Source organism: Ostreococcus lucimarinus, chromosome 1 (genome assembly GCF_000092065.1).
Source record: "Ostreococcus lucimarinus CCE9901 chromosome 1, complete sequence".
Lineage (NCBI taxonomy): Eukaryota > Viridiplantae > Chlorophyta > Mamiellophyceae > Mamiellales > Bathycoccaceae > Ostreococcus > Ostreococcus sp. 'lucimarinus'.
Window position 1 is genome coordinate 1,006,517 of NC_009355.1, and position 17,018 is coordinate 1,023,534.

The 17,018-nt window shown below is 60.5% G+C and overlaps 10 protein-coding genes across 10 annotated transcripts; 6 read left to right on the forward strand and 4 right to left on the reverse strand.

Annotated features, from left to right (window-relative positions):
• Positions 1–369: 369 nt before the first annotated feature.
• Positions 370–3,018, forward strand: OSTLU_48350 (predicted protein; the record flags this gene model as incomplete). The annotated part of the gene is made up of 1 exon (XM_001415625.1): positions 370–3,018. The coding sequence occupies one exon, from the start codon at positions 370–372 to the stop codon at positions 3,016–3,018; it is 2,649 nt and encodes an 882-aa protein (XP_001415662.1).
• An 80-nt stretch (positions 3,019–3,098) lies between these two features.
• On the reverse strand, positions 3,099–3,945 carry OSTLU_29213 (predicted protein; the record flags this gene model as incomplete). The annotated part of the gene is made up of 2 exons (XM_001415966.1): positions 3,737–3,945; positions 3,099–3,581 (listed from the first exon to the last, which is right to left on the reverse strand). Exons 1-2 carry the CDS (start codon positions 3,878–3,880, stop codon positions 3,099–3,101), a joined length of 627 nt encoding a protein of 208 aa, XP_001416003.1. The 5' UTR covers positions 3,881–3,945.
• A 143-nt stretch (positions 3,946–4,088) lies between these two features.
• OSTLU_5468 (predicted protein) lies at positions 4,089–4,964 on the reverse strand (the record flags this gene model as incomplete). Its single annotated transcript, XM_001415967.1, has 1 exon — positions 4,089–4,964. A coding segment is annotated over one exon (876 nt), but the record flags the coding sequence as incomplete, so codon positions are not given.
• Positions 4,965–5,238: 274 nt separating this feature from the next.
• Positions 5,239–6,192, forward strand: OSTLU_29215 (predicted protein; the record flags this gene model as incomplete). The annotated part of the gene is made up of 1 exon (XM_001415626.1): positions 5,239–6,192. One exon carries the CDS (start codon positions 5,239–5,241, stop codon positions 6,190–6,192), a length of 954 nt encoding a protein of 317 aa, XP_001415663.1.
• Positions 6,193–6,374: 182 nt separating this feature from the next.
• On the forward strand, positions 6,375–7,004 carry OSTLU_29216 (predicted protein; the record flags this gene model as incomplete). The annotated part of the gene is made up of 1 exon (XM_001415627.1): positions 6,375–7,004. The coding sequence occupies one exon, from the start codon at positions 6,375–6,377 to the stop codon at positions 7,002–7,004; it is 630 nt and encodes a 209-aa protein (XP_001415664.1).
• Positions 7,005–7,088: 84 nt separating this feature from the next.
• OSTLU_29217 (predicted protein) lies at positions 7,089–8,270 on the forward strand (the record flags this gene model as incomplete). The annotated part of the gene is made up of 1 exon (XM_001415628.1): positions 7,089–8,270. One exon carries the CDS (start codon positions 7,089–7,091, stop codon positions 8,268–8,270), a length of 1,182 nt encoding a protein of 393 aa, XP_001415665.1.
• A 95-nt stretch (positions 8,271–8,365) lies between these two features.
• OSTLU_23970 (predicted protein) lies at positions 8,366–14,251 on the reverse strand (the record flags this gene model as incomplete). The annotated part of the gene is made up of 1 exon (XM_001415968.1): positions 8,366–14,251. The coding sequence occupies one exon, from the start codon at positions 14,249–14,251 to the stop codon at positions 8,573–8,575; it is 5,679 nt and encodes a 1,892-aa protein (XP_001416005.1). The 3' UTR covers positions 8,366–8,572.
• A 592-nt stretch (positions 14,252–14,843) lies between these two features.
• On the forward strand, positions 14,844–15,323 carry OSTLU_29219 (predicted protein; the record flags this gene model as incomplete). The annotated part of the gene is made up of 1 exon (XM_001415629.1): positions 14,844–15,323. The coding sequence occupies one exon, from the start codon at positions 14,844–14,846 to the stop codon at positions 15,321–15,323; it is 480 nt and encodes a 159-aa protein (XP_001415666.1).
• A 287-nt stretch (positions 15,324–15,610) lies between these two features.
• OSTLU_29220 (predicted protein) lies at positions 15,611–16,189 on the forward strand (the record flags this gene model as incomplete). The annotated part of the gene is made up of 1 exon (XM_001415630.1): positions 15,611–16,189. The coding sequence occupies one exon, from the start codon at positions 15,611–15,613 to the stop codon at positions 16,187–16,189; it is 579 nt and encodes a 192-aa protein (XP_001415667.1).
• A 67-nt stretch (positions 16,190–16,256) lies between these two features.
• Positions 16,257–16,952, reverse strand: OSTLU_13997 (predicted protein; the record flags this gene model as incomplete). Its single annotated transcript, XM_001415969.1, has 1 exon — positions 16,257–16,952. One exon carries the CDS (start codon positions 16,950–16,952, stop codon positions 16,257–16,259), a length of 696 nt encoding a protein of 231 aa, XP_001416006.1.
• Between the last annotated feature and the right edge of the window lie 66 nt (positions 16,953–17,018).

Consider the following 17,018-nt stretch of genomic DNA (forward strand, 5'->3'; position numbering starts at 1 on the left):
CCGCCGCCGCGCGCGCCGATTCCATCGTTTTCGACGCCGCCTCCCGCGCGCGCCCGCGCGCGTCGCTCAAAACCTTCCCGTACGTCGCGGCGTCGCCCGAGGCGTACGCGCGCGACTCCCCGCGCGCGTGCGCCCCGCGCGCGCGCGCAGCTGTCAAAAGATTTGAAATCATCGCCGAGCTCTCTCGCGCGCGCGTCGCCCGCGTCGCCGCGGCGCGCGCGATGTCGGCGCGCATCGCGCGTTTTCGCGCCCTCGCGCGGTTCGCCCACGCGTCGCGCGCCCCGCGCGCCGTGCTGTGCGGCGCTGCGCGATCGTCATCGCGCGGTCGATCGCCATTCGGCCGCGCGCGGCGCCGCCCTCGCGCGCGCGATGTCGCACGACCCGCACGCGCTTCCCAATCGCGAGCGCGCGCTGTTCACCGCCGTCGTCGACGCGTACGAGACGAAAAAGTACGCCGAGGGCGTCGCGGCGGCGGATGCCATCCTGAAGAAATTTCCCGAGCACGGCGAAACGCTGGCGATGAAGGGGCTGATCGTGCGCTCGATGGACGAGGGACACGAGCGCCACGACGAGGCGCACGCGCTGTGCGCGCGAGGGATCGAGTGCCACCCGGGATCGCACGTGTGCTGGCACGTGCTCGGGTTGGTGCACCGAGCGGAGCGGAACCACGCGGAGAGCGCGAAGTGCTACGCGCAAGCGCTGAAGATCGATCCCGAGAACTCGCTGGTGATGAAGGATTTGTCGCTGGTGTACGCGCAGACGAGAAACGTGAAGGCGTTCGTGGAGCTGAGATGGAAGATTTTGTCGAGGAAGCGCGATCAGCGAATGTCGTACGTGGCGTTGGCGTGCGGGTTACATTTGATGGGGGAGCACGAGAACGCGTATGAGGTGTTGGACAGTTACGAGAAGATACGAAGAGGGGCGAATATCGATCACCGCGGGGCGTGGAGGGATGAAGATCCCTTGATGAAGCGATTCGACGCGAGCGAGCTCGCGTTGTTCAAGGCGAAGCTGAAGCGCGCGGCGGGGAAGGAAAAAGACGCCTTGGCACTGTTAGAGCGCGGTGAGGAGACGATCGTGGACAAAGTGGCATATCTGACGTTTAAGGGCGAGGTGCAAGTCGCGCTCGGCATGAACGCTGCGGCTGAGGAGACGTATTGGAAGTTGCTCGAACGTTTGCCTGACAGTTACGATTATCACGAGGCCCTGCGCGTCGTCAAGGGGCTTCCCGAGAAGGTGCACGACGGCGCGAAGGAGATTTCAGACGATGATATCGCAAAGTTGAAATCGCTTTACGAAGAAATCGGTTCGAAGTTGCAGTACTGCGCCGCGGCGAAGCGTTTGCCCTTATCGTTCACCAAAGCGGGCGAAGAGTTTAAGAAGCTCATCGTGACATACGTGGAAAAACCACTTCGTAAAGGCGTGCCGAGCTTGTTTGAGGATTTGAGGAATTTGTACGAAAATTCGGCGAAAGCGACACTGTTGGAAGACATTTTTACTGACACCGTGCGCTCGCTCAAGGAAAGTGGCAAGTTTTTATCCGGCGGTGCGACAAAGTCCGAGGACGAAAAGAAGGAATGCGTCATGTACGCGGTCAACCTGCTCGCCATGCATTACGACGAGATGGGGCGTAGATCAAGCGACGGTGGCGCCAAAGAGTTCGCCAAGGCGATCGAGTGCATCGACGAAGCGATCGCATCGAACGACTCGTGCGTGGAGTTGTACTTGAACAAGGCGACAATTCTCGAGCACGCAGGCGATTTGCAAGGCGCCGCGAACGCCGCGGAAACCTCTCGCAAACTCGATCTCGCCGATAGGTACTTGAACTCTAACTGTGTGCGACACATGTTGCGTGCCGGGCGTTACGCTTACGCGGAACAGCTCGCAGCCATGTTTGCGCGTGATGGCGATCAGGCGACGAATTCGTTCGACATGGAGGCGACGTGGTTCGAGCTCGAGGCGGCCAAGTGCCACATCAGAGGGAAGAAGTACGGGCGTGCGTTAAAATATTACCACGCAGTGCTCACGCATTTTGACCAGTTTATCGAAGATGAATTCGACTTTCACGGGTACTGTTTGCGACGAACGTCCATTAGCGCGTACTTGGACTTGTTACGAGCGGAGGATCGCATGTTCGCGAGACCGGAATTCCGCGAAGCGGCGCGGGGCGCGATCACACTTTACGTCAACCTGTTCGACGAGCCACCGGCTAAGAAAGTGGCTGATTTAGAAGCAAAGCTCGCTGCCATGTCATCTGACGACGCCGCGAAATTCCGCGAGCACATGCGCGTCGAGAGAGAACGCGAGGAAGCGGCGGAGAAGGCGCGCCTCGAGGCGTTGGAGGAGCAAAAGAAGATAGCCGCGGCGCAGGAAAGCAAGAACAAAAGCCCCAAGGACACCCCGCAGAAGGTTGATCCAGACCCTGTCGGTGAGGCTTTGGAAAACACCAATCAGCCGCTCGAACAAGCGATGAAATTCGTCGAACCGCTGTTGAAGCACGCCGCTGATTACGAGGAGACGCAGCTTCTCGCGTTCGAAGTATTCATTCGTCAAGGCAAACCGATACTGGCGCTCAAAACGGTAAATGAGGCATTAAAGATCGCCCCCAGCAGCTTCAGAGCGAAACGTAATATCGTTCGGCTGGCGCGTTCGGTCGAGAAGATGGACGAGTCGAATGCGATGAAGAAGATTTTGACGATGCAAGTCGGGAAATTGATGGGCGATAAAACGGCTTCTGAGTTCGCAGCTTCGATGTCGTTCGAAGAAGCGTCGCACCCGGTCGACATCGCGGCCGTTGCTTTCGCTAAGCGCGAGGTTGGCGATGACTCCGCCTTGGTTGAAGGCGCCAAGGCGACCAAGATGGGTGCAGAGTTCTCACTTGATGATTACTTGAACGCTTTGGACACGTACGCCGACGCGAGTGAAGCCGCCGCTGAAGCGCTCACGAAAACGTGCGCTCAAGCGTTCCCGTACGCGACGTGTTTTGGTGGGGCCAAGTGCACCGCGCGCGAAAACTAGAGCGCGCATAGTAGACTGCGATTCTGTGAAACACAATATTCTTACAATTCTCTCCGCGGTGCTGGTCGCGACTCGCGGAATCACGTCCCCTTCAGCGTCTCGAGACGGTTCGCTAAATCCGCTTCCGCTTGTTTCGCCGCTGGAATCGTCGTCCCTGCCGCGGGTAAATCACTCGCAAACTCCAACCCGTGCTCATCCGCGATTTGCTGCATCAGCAACGCCACGTCCTCCGGCGGCGTCGACAACGCCGACGTGTTCCCCATCGCCTGCTCCACGAATTCCGTCTGAACGTCCAAATTCTCGAACTGTTTCTCGAATTCATCCATCGTCTCCGAAACCTTCTCCAAATTGTTTGTGTTCAAGCTCTTCTCCAACGATTTCACGATGCCAGACATGTCTGCGTTGACCGCGTTCATCTTCGCCTGCGTCTCCAAACGCGCCACCACGCCGTCCAATCGACTCGCCAACCGCAGCATATTCAACCCCTCGTTCTTCTTGCGTATCGCATCTTGCGCGTGTATTTTCGCCCCATCGATATTTCCGCGCTCGATCGCGCGCTTCACCTGCGAGCGTCGTCGATTCGCCGCGCGTCTCGTCGTCAGTTGCGCGTTCTCCGCCACCTGGCTCGTTCGCGTCCCGTCACCCGCCGCGCGCGGCGTCCAACGCGCGCGCGGCGTCCGCGCGTCGACCGCGAGCGTCGCGGCGTTAAAACGCGCACCTTTGATTTGTTCGCGCGCTCCTCGGCCTCGCACTTCTTCGCCGCGCGCGCGAGTGATTTCGCGGTGAATTTCAGATTGAAAATTTGATCTTGCAGCTTGGCGTCCGCGCTGCCGCGACCGAACAGGTTCGAAAGCAGACCCATGGCGCGGAGTCGCGCTTTGTTCGTTTCGTGCGCGCGCGCGTGCGGAAACGACGGAGACGCCGAGGTGGGTTTTGAGGACTGAGACGAGAGCGAGGCAACTGTCGGCGGACGCGACGGCGCCGGCGAGGACAGCTGAGCGTTGAACAGCGTGAATGAATTAAAATAAATGAGTGCGCGCGTCCTAGTTCAACTACACGGACCAGACCGCGCCGGTGAGCTTCACAGAGTCCTTCCACAGACGCGCCCATGCTTCGGCGTCGTACGCGCGCTCGTTGGCGCGTTTCGGCTCGTGCACCCCCGGCTTGCCGTCGTCGCTCAGCTCGCTCACGTACACGCCGCTCACGCCACGGTACTTCTCGTCCATGGCTAACGCGATCTGGCCGCGCGCGCCTTGCTCCGGAGTGATGAGTTTGCCCGCGGCTTTTAACTGCGGATAAAAGTCGAGCGAAAGCGAACGATTCAACTCTGTGTCGACGACGCCAGGATGCACGGCGTTCACGGCGACGTTCGTCACCCCTTTGGCTTTCAATCGACGATCGAGCTCAAACGTGAACATGATGTTGGCCATCTTCGTGCGCCCGTACGTGGCCCATCCTAGAAAAGGATACCCGAAGACTCCCTCCGAGTTGACGTTGTGGAAATCGAGCGTGCCAAAGTTGTGCGCGATGCTCGACAGATTCACGATGCGCTTATCGTCCGACGGCGTGTTCACCATCGTGTCGAGCAGCAGCGACGTCAGCAAAAAGTGCCCCAGATGATTCACTTGCATCTGCAATTCGTTCCCGTCCTTCGTCTCGCTTCGCGACGGCGGCGCCATGACGCCCGAGTTATTCACCAGCGCGTCCAATCGATCGTACTTCGCCTCGAACGCCCTCGCGAACGCGCGCACCGATTCAAAATCCGCCAAATCCACGAGCATGACGTCCACCTTCGCCTCCGGCACCGCCGCGAGCACGCGCGTCTTCGCCCGCTCGCCTCGCGCTTCGTCCCGCACCGCCGCGACGACCCGTCGTCCAGCCTTCGCCGCCGCCTTCGCCGTCTCGTACCCGAGTCCGGTGTTCGCGCCCGTGATCACCACCACCTCGTCCCCGCGCGCGCCGCGCGTCGTCGCCGCACGTCGCTTCGTCACCGTCGTCGTCGCGCGACGCTCGCGCGACGTCATCGTCGTCGTCTTTCCATCCTTCGCTCCCGTCGCGCGCGTCGCGCGCGTCGCGCGCCGCGTCGGCGTCGCGCGCGCCGCGCATCGCGCGCGCATCGCTCGCGCGTCGCGTCGCGTCGCGTCGCGTCGCGCTGTGCTTTCGCCGCGTCGCGTCGCGTCGTCGCCGTGACGCTTTTTCGTCACATCGCGCCGCGCCGCGATGTCGCTGCCGACGCACCGCGCGCGCGACCTCGCGGGCGCGCACGACGGCGCCGTCCTCGCCGCGCGCTTCTCGCGCGACGCCGCGCACTGCGTGACGTGCGGGCGCGACCGCGCGTTCGCGCTCTGGAACGCGCGCAAGGGGACGCTGCTCCGAGTGTACCGCGGCGGACACGCGCGAGAGGTTCGCGACGCGTCGTGCGCGCGAGACGGCGCGCGAATCGCCACGTGCGGCGGCGACCGAGGCGTGTTTCTGTGGGACGTCGCCACGGGGGCGAGCGTGCGACGGTGGAGCGGACACGAGGGCGAGGGAGGCGCGAACGCGACGGCGCTGTGCGGACCGGGGGACGCGCTGTGCGCGAGCGCGGGGTACGACGCGAGCGTCAGACTGTGGGATTGTCGAGCGAGCGGCGCGAGGGCGATGCAGGTGATGCACGCGCGCACGGGAGTGGCGTTCGGGGACAGCGTGACGAGCCTGAGCGTGGACGAGGACGGGGCGAAAATCGCGGCGGGGTGCGTGGACGGATGCGCGAGGACGATTGATTTAAGAAACGGGAAATGTCACGTCGACAGCGTCGGCGCGCCGGTGACGAGCGTGTGCTTCAGTCACGATAAACAGTGTTTGATCGTGGGGTGCCTGACCTCGCGCGTCGCGCTGCTCGATTGCGCGAGCGGGAACGCGATGGCGACGTATCGCGGGCACGTCGCCGAGCGCGCGAAAACCGAGTGTCGATTCTCAAATACCGACGCCCACGTCGTCGCGTCCTCCGAAGACGGCCGCGTGGTGTTTTGGGATTTAGTCACGGGCGACGTCGTGCGCGAGCTTCAGGCCCACGACCGATCCACGGTGGTGTGCTCGATCGATTACGCCCCGGAGGGCGCCGAGCCCGCGATGGCGACGTGCGCCGCCGACGGTACGGCGCGGTACTGGACCGCGCCACCAACCACACAATAGACGCGTAAACTCGCTGCACATTGGCTGTAAATTGTACATATCGCTGTAACATCGCCCATCTTCGCGCGCCCATCTTCGCGCGCGCGCCGCGTCTCGCCGCCGACGAAAATCAACCGAAAAACGCCGCCGCCCGCGCGCCGCCCCATCATCCGCCAGACGCCGCCGCGCCCGCGCGCGCGACGATGCGCGCGACGCCGCGCGCGCGCGGGGCGTCGAAGCGCGACGACGCGGACGCGCGACGCTCGACGCGCGCGACGCGCGCGCGGCGTTTGGTGGTTTTCCGACGCGGCGCGTACAAAGGTTTAAAGGAAAAACCGCCGTTTCGCACGACGTGGGACGTGCCCTGCGAGCGCCTGGACGTCAAGCTCGGACACCGCGACGGGACGGCGTCGCGGTTCGGGTCGATCGTCACCGTGTCGTGCGACGTCGAGCCCGTGGGGGCGCACGGCTTTTTTCTCGCCGCCGCGATTCGCGGCGCCGTCGACTGCGCGTGCGCGTCGTGCGGCGTCGTCTTCGCGCACGCGCTTCCGGAACACCGCGACGACGGCGACGACGACGATGACGTCGTCGTCGTCGACGCGCCGTGCGCGTTCACCGCTTGGCTCGATCCAGATTTCGTCTCCACCGCGGACGGCGCGTCGAGCGCGAGCGGCGACGCCGAGGTGTTCCCGTTCCCTCCCTCTCGCGACGCCGTCGATCTCACCGATCTCGTCGTCGACACGATCGACGCCTTCGGCGTGCCCGACGAGTGCGTGTGCGACGCCTGTCGCGCCGCCGAACCGCGCGCGTGGTCCACCGAGCGCGCGATGTAAAAAAAAAACAATCGACGCGACGCTTCGCGTCCCGAGGTCGACCTCGGCGACGCTTCGGCGCGGCGTCAGATTCGGGCGCGCGCGATGACGAGCGCGTACCGCGCGCTCGCGTTCGCGGCGCACGGCTACAGGGCGTACCTCGGCGACGCGTTCGAGCGCCTCAGGCTGCCGGCGCTGCCCGAGCGCGACCTGAGCGGCGCGGAGTGCGTCGTCACGGGCGCGAACCAGGGCATCGGATTCGAGGTCGCCGGCGCGCTCGTCGAGCGCGGCGCGCGCGTGCACTGCGTGTGCCGGGACGAGGCGCGCGGAAGCGCGGCGGTGGAGGCGCTGAACGCGCGCGCGAGCCAGACGGGACGCGGACGCGGACGCGCGGAGCTGCACGCGTGCGATCTGAGCTCGCTCGCGCAGACGCGGCGGTTCGTCGAGCGGTACACGGCGAGCGGACGAGCGCTGCACGCGCTGGTGTGCAACGCGGGAGCGATGGTGCACGAACGAGGGAACACGAGCGAGGGATTCGAGCGGAACTTCGCGGTGAACACGCTCGGGACGCACGTCCTCGTCGCGGGGCTGCGGCCGGTGCTGGGACGCACGGCGCAGGGGGACGCGAACCTGGAGGGCGAGGGAGGGTACTACGCGCCGAGGGTCGTCGTCGTGTCGAGCGCGGGGATGATGACGGAGCCGCTGGAGGTGAAGGATTTGGAGATGCGGAGGACGAAGAAGTTTGACGGGGTGAAGCAGTACGCGCGCGGGAAGCGACACCAGACGGCGATGATGGAGCGTTGGGCGCGATTGGAGCTAGAGAACGTGGGCGAGGAGCGCGTGAAGAGCGGAAGGGGATACGTGGGGTATTATTCCATGCATCCGGGGTGGGTGGCGACGACCGGGGTGGCGAACGCGTTGCCGAAATTTTACGCGTCCATGGCGGGGAAGCTTCGGACGACCGCGCAGGGCGCGGATACGATTCTCTACCTCTTGACGGCCGGGACGGAAGACTTGCAACCGGGAGCGTTTTACTTCGATCGTGCTCCCGTGGCGAAGCACATCACCTGCGGGTTCACGCGGTACGAGCCGAAGCAGGTGGACGCCCTCGTGAGCAAGCTCGACGCGTTGCAGGCGGAAGGTTCCGTGCGGAGCGAAAAGAACCTTCTCAAAGCGTCTGGCTCGTTTACGAAGGGCTCGGCGACTAAGGACGCGTCGACCAAGGACGCTTCGCCGTCGAGTGAGACGAAGACGAAACGCAGCAATCCGTCGTGGAACATTCGATGAGCCAAACAGCGAAATGAAAAAAAAGTACAAAAAAGCCACCGGCTGGCACGAGCCGTTGCGCGCGCGCATTCTGACAATCGTTCTTCACAATTCAATTCTTGTTATATCAAAATATTATTTGCCCATCGTTCGCAAGTGCACGACTCGCACATCTCGAGCGAATCGTCCTGCATGCGTCGTCTTCTTCGTGTCTCTCGGATCGCGGTGTCGCGAGCAAAGCGAATCGAATCGGCGCGGAAACAAAAACTGTTTTCCTACAATCACCTTGTGATCGACAACTTTTTAGCTAAATTCTATGTGTGCTAGCGGCCAATCGGCGGTGGGCCCGCGGAAGGGGATCCGCCGGTATCGAGACCGAATTTCTTTGCCTGTTGGTTTACCGCGATGGTGACGTACGCGCCGATGAAATCGTTGATGATGAACACGGACAAACCAGCGAACATGCCGATGAAGAGCAGACAGCAACCGACGATGAGAATCTTTCGAAGCATCTCTGGGCCCAGAATTAAAGAAAGCGATCCGAGCGGGTCCATGAGACTCAATCTCGCGCGCACCGGTTCTCTGAGTTCCGGATCTCGGTTCGGCGCATCGCGCCCGGCGCCGACGGGCCTGACTTCAGCTTTGCGCACCGGCATGAGTGAGAGCATTATCTCCACCTCGCCTTGGCACTCGTTGGGCTTGCTCGGGTGATACAACTTCAACCACCTTCCTTCAGCCGCGCCGTCGAAGATGTTGAAAGTCGATAAACTGTCTGTGAAAGACGACTTAAACTCCACAGTCGCCTCGGTGGCCAACTCTCCATCAGGCGAGTTGTCCACCGCGCGCATGAGCTGTCGGCACATGCCCGTCAATGGAATCGTAACTTCCCCGATGGCATCGTTAGCGCTGAACAAATCTCTGTCGTACGCTGAGATTCGCAAAGCCCCTCGAGCGATCGGAAGCTCAAACCTGAAGATGTTTCTAAAGTTGAAGCTGCCTCGACCATCCGTGGCGAACCAGTGCGTGTCGGTTTCTTGCGCCTCCGTGAAGCGAGTTTGCGTCCTATCGAGACCGACGAGGGTAAGCTTGAAGAACAAGTCATTTTTACCACCGACATCTTTGTTCATGACTTTTCGCGCGCCAAACGTGACGCATCGAAGTTCAACTTCCATCACCGGAGGCGGCTGCAACGGAAACGCCGGCGGAGGCGCGTCGTGACCTTCATGGATCTCAACGAACATTTCTAAAAAGCCTTGTGGAGTGTCGCTGTCCGGAAGAAGTAACGGTCTCATCTCCAGTGGTGGCGTTTCAGAGAGGTTTTGCACCCACACTGGGGAGAAGAATCTGTCCTCGATGTCGATGGAGCACGTGCCCAATAATATATCCTTGCCTCTCTTTTCCCAATCGTACACGTTGATGTCTACGATGGAGTCACCAGGGACGTCGGTCTGAAACTGGAAAACCTTGTAAAACCACGGCGAAAGAGTTCGTTCGACTCGATCTTCACGCTTACCGTAACGCTTCTTCAAACCACGTTGATTGACGATGAGATACGGATCGCACAAACCCGTCGGGTCGGACGTTCGAAGGTCTCTTCCGCGAATCACGTACACGCGAACCGTGACCTCCGTTGGTGCGGAAGCCAAATCGCCTCCTCCCGCAATTCGCTGTACTTCAAGAAACTCATCTTTACCCATGGTTGCGAAATCTTCCTCTGGTTCCCATCTCGCCATCTCTTCCTCGTGAATTCTATCCAGGCGCCTCTTCTTTTCCTTCTTGTTCAGCGCCTCCTTGAGAGCTCTTTTTCGGTTGACCTTATTTTCGAGAAGGTTTTCTGCGACAAAACTCGTGTCTTCCCGAAGTGGTACGCTTCGGATGGCAACCTTGACGACACCCGCGAGTTCTTTTTCAGATGTGTTGTCCGCGAATCCTTTCGCATGGTACACTGGGATGGACATGAACTGCAAGGGCCGCAGCTCGTCCTCGAGTAAGCCGCCTGCGAGGATCATTCGGCCCTCCATCCAAATCGGGAGCTTACCGGTGCCGTCGTCAAAGGTGATGGCGTCTTGTTGCTCCGCATCGGAGTCACTCGATTCTTCTTCCACCGACTCCGCGTCATCGTTGTCGTCCTTCGACGTACTACTGCCGAGGTCGTCGCTATCGCTCTCGCTGCTGGCGTACGACTTTTCCGTCTCCGTCCCGCTAATTTCAGTCTTGTCCGAGTCTGACTCGGAAGAATCTGGACGCTCGACTTCTTTGATAGACATCAGCTGATTTTTAGACTTGCGTCTTTCCTTACTGAAATCTTCAAGCGGAATGTATTTCCGCTTGCCATCCATTGAGCGAATCATGTGATAACCCGCGGCAGACTCCGGCTCCGTCAATTTTTTTCCCTGTTTTTGCCCTTTTTGCATAGACTTCGAACTCGCCAATCGCGACATCTTACTCTTAGAGCTACCCAGCATGCTTGTCGACTGGTTTATAGCTGTACTCGACCGTTTCATGGATCCACTTTTATTCTTAAAAGTAACACTCGCGCCGAATAACTCAGAGTCGTCGTCGGCGTCGCTGAACTCGTTTGTGACTGTGTCAGAGTCGTCCTCGTACAAAGTAGTGTTCGTACCGAAAGTTCTCTCCGACTCGGATACAGTCGCGGACATCTCCGCCATGAGCTTCTCGCGAATCTCGTCTGGAGTCAATTTACGAATCTTGACTGACTTCAGTTTACTCACGAATTCAGCCTCTTCGACTTTTTCGGAATCGCGGACACGAAGTGCATGCTCGGCAGTCGCGATGATGTGCGTCGAACTGTTCCGACCATCCATCACACGGATGGATAAACTGAGACGGACTTTATTGAGCCTCGTCATCATTCCGCTCAGTCTGAGAATCTCTCCCTTGAAGTTTGCGTTCGGTCCGTTTGGATACATTTGCTGACGTGTTCGTGCGAGATGAGCGCGCGAACCAAAGTACAAGGGCGTCACACCGTTGAGCTCAAACTCGACGCAAGGACGATGGACTGGAGTACCTCTGTAAGGTGTCAACCCGCGCACACCCAACACAACGAGCTCTACTGCGATAGCGGTTGCGCCGTAATGGTCCTCGAGCGGACGTACTGCAGAGTTGAGCCTCATCAACGCGAGCGCCTTGAAGGAAGAGTCTGCGACACCGGCGTACGCTGCGATGCCTTCCTTGGGCATCGGTAACAACTCATAAAACATGAGAATGTAACCGCCCGCGTCTATTGGTGAGACGCTCAAACCTTTCTTTGGATTCAACTGGCGCATCGGATACCATTCGGGTTCAGCCGACAACGCACCGACTTCGTAATTTGCAATGTCATCGTATCTATCTGGGAATTCAGAATCAAGACTGAACTTTGAATAGAAGGACAAAATAGATGACGCGATGACGCTAAAGTTATCGTCGCCACGCCGCTCGGCTTCCGCAGCGGCAGGATGAATCAAAGGCAACGAGAGCACAGATAACGGATCGTTGTCCATCATGAGCAATCCTTCGTCTCTGTCAAAAACCATGACATTCAAGGATGGCGCCGCCCACCATGCAATTCCTTCAAACTCTTGCCCCACACCGCCGCCGCCGCCTTTACCGACGAACTTCTCTTTCTTCTTTTGAGGTTTTGTCGACGTTTCAGCCATCTCCACATCGTAATCGCGCGAATCAAAACTGGCATCGCTCGAGTTGCCATCATTTGCCGCGTTAATTTCCGCCATTCGAGACGGATCAAGTAGGACATCCTCGCTATCCTCATCCGAGTCGTCGCCGTCGGTGACAAGCGTACCATCAGGCAGACGTTTCTTGTCCTTAACTACGAGTGGAAGATCCACTTGAACGAATAACTCTCGGAACCAAGAAGGTGACGTCGTTGAATTCACCACATTCGTCTCCGCGATGTTGCGACCGACTCGGAGCACCGCAAAAGGGTCGCTTGAACCGTGAGCGTCAGCGGCCGGTAAATCGCGCGCTTGATACAACTCCATCCGAAGCATGAATGGACGAGTTGGAAGAGGTTCAACGAACTCTGATTCTAAATTTGCAGCGAGGCGCTCGCCACGAAGCTCTGCTTTGCGCTCCAAATCCCCGCGCCGATCGTCCATGGCTGCTTCAGCGTCGGAAGCCACGCTCTTGACGTCATCTTCGTCGACGTATGCTTCACCCGCCGCGTGCTTTCCAGCGCTTGATCCTCGAATCATGAGACGCAGAAGTACCTGCCCAATCGGTTTGACGTTTTCGGCGCGGCGACTATGAAACCACTTGTGATTGCTGAGTGCATCCGCTCTGAGAGGAAACCACCCTTGCACTTTCCAGCCGTACGGGAATTCCGCGTTCGTCGGCGGCGCCCTCGGTCGCAACGTTTCGTTCACCGGCACGAGCTCGGTGACTGGGATGCGACAATAACCCACACGTCGAGAGCCGTTTCCACTCAAAATATTAACGTTCACAAAGACGTCTGGCGACCCTGTACCCGCGAGTGGTCCCTCGAAAGGCGTTGGAATCTTGACCAACAACGGCGCCAAGTTACACTGAACGTTGGCGTAGCACTCGGCGCTGAGCGATCCACCTTCGCCTCGAAGTATAACTGAGGGCGATGACGTGGATTCAAGCCCCATGCGGACGTCGACGGATAACATTTTGCCCGTAGCTTTCGTTTGGAAGAGTTCCACGTTCATGATTTGCGAGTGAAGAAAACAACGCCACTCCTTGCCCATCTTCGCCAACACCGGAGGAATCGATTTCTTCGCCCGCGCGTGCTTGTTTCTTCGGTTCTCTGGCTCTAATGTGAACGATATCAACGTCCGACCGCGGTATGCTGCACCGTCCACGTATCCCGCGTTCATTCTCTTGGCTAACTTTGACATGCGACTAAAAAACGCAACTTCCATGCCACGTAAACCGCCGTAGAAGCAGTACCATTTCGGTTTTTCGTACGCCTTCGGGCGATCTAAGATATCCTTCAAACTAATTGCCGTCGAAGCGACGTGATCATCCGCGTCCATGACGTCTCTATCCATGACGCTCATACGCAAGGGCGGCATCGCATCGATACCTTGCTCGCCGCCCGGCACTAAAAGTCGCAAGACAATCTCCTGGTTCCAATCCGGGTTCTTACTCGTGATCACTCGCGTCTTCGCCTCTTTCGCCGACCCACAGGATATCTTGAGATACGCATCCAAGCCTCCCGCGCCGAACCTATCCATCCTCGGAAACTCTCTACCGCTGTACACGCACGCCTTTAGAATGTAAGCTTGCACATTCTTGCGAGTCATTTCCGCCTCGTCATGTTGCAACTTCTCCAACGCTTTTTTCTCAGCGCGTTTAACGCGCTTTGCGCGAGCTTTGGCGGTTTCAAACTGTCCGACTTCGACCATTTCCTCCTCGCCGTCGCTAAATTTCTCATCCAAGTGCAGCGGCGGAGAGTCGCCGTCTCGCAGCACCGTCACGCACAGGCACAACTCCCCTTGACTCCCCGATCGCCTCCCCGAGAAATCCGTCAACGTGTACCACTCGTTCCAAATCTCGTGCGTCTTCGACAAGTACACCGCGGCGAGATTTATGTCCACGCTCCCGATCACCATGTCCTTGCCGATTCTCGACTTATCGCACACGTTCACCACCACGTTACACGCCTCCAGCTCATCCTCTGCCACCTCGACTCGATCAAAATAAAACAACTGATTCCACAGCGGCGACGCCGTCTCCTTCTCGATCACCGTCCTTCGCTTCTGCGGTTCGAACCCCGCGCGCTGCAGCTTCACCTTGCCCACCACGTTCGGCAACCGATCGGCGTGCACCGTCTGCGTCTTCAGCCTAAAGCTCATCAGCGTCTGCAGCAGGCTGAACGCTTGTATCGCCTGCAGGTTTTTCGCCTCCACCAGGCGCACGGCGACGCTGTACGCGCCCGCGGGCGTCGTGTGTCGCGCGGGCGCTTGCAATTCCTGTCCATCGACGACCGACGCTTTGTCGCCCCACAGCCACCCCATGGCGCCGGGCGCGCGCGCGCGGCCGCCGACGCGCGCCGGGCGCGCGTTCGCGTCCTTCCGAGCGCGCGCGACCGCCGAGCGCGCGCGCGTCGCGGCGGCGCGTGCGGAAGATGACGCCGCGTCAAGCCTTTTTAGTGTTGGGTCGCGGGCGCGCCCGTCCGTGACGGAGCCCTTATATGGGCCAAAATGAGCTTAAATACGTGACGCGCGACCGACGTCACACATCGACGCGCGCCTCGACGCGCCGCGACGCCGCGCGACCGCGCGCGCGCGGAGCGACGCGAAGACGAGACGCGCGATGTCCGTCCTCGCCCTCGACGTCGCGCGCGACGTCGCCGCGCCGCGGCGCGCGGAGATTTTAGAAACCCTGCGCGCGCTCGCGGACGGCGCCGACGCGACGACGCGCGAGATCGCGAGCGACGACGACGCGGACGCGCTCGAGCGCGCGTCGTGCGACGCGTACTTCGCGCGCGCGCGCGACGCGAGCGAGGCGCGACGGGCGTGCGCGCGCGCGAGCGAAAAGCTGCGCGCGGGGGGGGCGCTGGGCGTCGTCGTCGACGACGAGCGCACGGCGACGGCGACGACGGAGGCGATGGTGCTGGCGGGATTCACGACGGTCACGCGCGAGGACGATGGGGTGGTGCGATGCGTGAAACCGAACTGGGCGCGAGGGACGGCGTTCGCGCTGAAATCGCGAGCGGTGAGGGTGAACGCGACGGCGGCGGACGCGGCGGACGCGTGGGGCGCGAGCGCGGCGGCGGACGACGACGAGCTCATCGACGAGAGCGCGCTGCTCACGGAGCTGGACGTGAACACGGCGCCGGTGAAGTATGATGATTGCGACGTCGGGGCGGGGAAGAAGGCGTGTAAGAATTGTACGTGCGGGCGCGCGGAGGCGGAAGCCGCGGAGGAGGCGACGACGGCGGCGAGCGAGGAAACCTTCGTGAGCGCGTGCGGGAACTGCGCGCTGGGCGACGCGTTCCGGTGCGCGGGGTGTCCGTACTTGGGCCAGCCCGCGTTTAAGGATCAACCCGGGACGAAAGTCGAGCTCGATCTCGGCGATGATTTGTAAGACATTTTGTGACTCGTCTAAAATATCTCGCGCGGACGCGCGCCGCGGCGTCGCGACACTTCGGAACGCGCCGAGCCATGCCCGCGCTCGGCGGACTCGCGCTCCAGCGCGCGCACGTGCGCGCGCCGACGCGTCGCGCGCGTCGATCGGGCCGCGCATCGCCGCGCGCGTCCGCGACCGCGCGCGATGTCGGCGCGAGTGCTGACGTCCCCGAAAACCATCGCGACGGTTCCAGCTCGAGGCGCGCGCTTCTCGCGTCCGCGCTCGTCGTCGTCGGCGCGTCGGCGATGGGCGAACCCGAGGCCGCGCGCGCGGAGGCGGCGCTGACGACGTACGAGGACGACAAGCTGAAATTCAAAGTGCAGTACCCGAGCGACTGGACGACGTCCACGGGCGAGACGCCGGCGAGCGAGGAAATCCTCGGTGGAGGCGCCCGTGACTTGTTCACGATCTCCCCTCCCGGTGCGAACGCGAGGGATGTGAACGTGACGATCGTCGCGACGCCGGCGGGGGCGGATTTCACGAAGATGGGCTCGCTCGGCGACGCGTACGGGTTCGGATACGGCTTGGTGGTGCCGTTGAACAAACCGCGGGCGAAGAAAGGACAAGAGGACAGGATTCAATTCGCCGAGTTGATCGATTCGGTAGGTAAGGGCGATTACTACAAGGTTGAGTACAAGTTTGCCAAGCCGTCGACTGGAATTAACAGCATTTTCTTTGTTCTCGCCGGTCTCGGCTACGACGGACGAGTCAGTCACCTGTACACGGCCACCGCGCAGTATCCGCGCGCGGAGGAAGACAAGTGGCGCGCGCAAGTCGAGGCAATCATTGACTCTGTAGTGTATCCGCCGACTATTTACGGGTAAATGGCGGAAGGAGTAAGCGGGCGTCCCTCATGGCCGGCGTCGCCCCTACGAGCGAGACGAGACCACGTTAGACCGCGGTATTTAATTGTTGTAATCTCTGGGAGAGTAATCTGCGCATCAAACGTCGTTTCCCGCGTCGCCCGCGCGCGCTTCGTTTGACTGATCGTCTCACGGCCATACGCACGTAAGTTCTATCACGCACCACGCGAGCGAGCTCGATGCCGCGACTGCACGTCTCGGTTTGCGCGTCGGTTTCGTTGACGTAGAGAATCAACGGTGACTCCTCGAGCAACTGCACCCCCACGGGCTGCAGCTCGATCTTGGACATCCCACTCCCGTCTGCATCGGTCCAGTTGTAAATGCTTCCATCGATGGTGACAAACAGACCGCGATACCCGACGGAGACGTTGCCGTACGCGATGTATTGCCGAAGAATCTCTTGCACGTACGCCTTATTCTCGAGCACGGATTCCTCCCCCGTAAGTTCGAGGATGTCTTTCCAGTACTCGATTTCGTCTTCGAGATCGTCGTCAGAAGGCACGAAGAAGGTCAAATCGCCCGTGACTTCGTAGAAAAGGCCGCCAGGCACGACGAGCGCGTCGAGCTCACTGAACTTGGCCAACGTCGCAAAAAGAGAATCCTTGGAGGCGTCGCGCAGGGCGGAGCCGATGACGACGTTAACATCGGAGCAGTTTAGCGTGGCGTTTGAGGCGGCGATCGAGCCGGGAAAGATGGCGAGAAAGGCGAGGAAGATGAGGAACATCGAGCGTGTGGAGAAATGAAGGCACTCTTCGAGATGAGACGAGACGAGACGCGGACGAGGACTGAA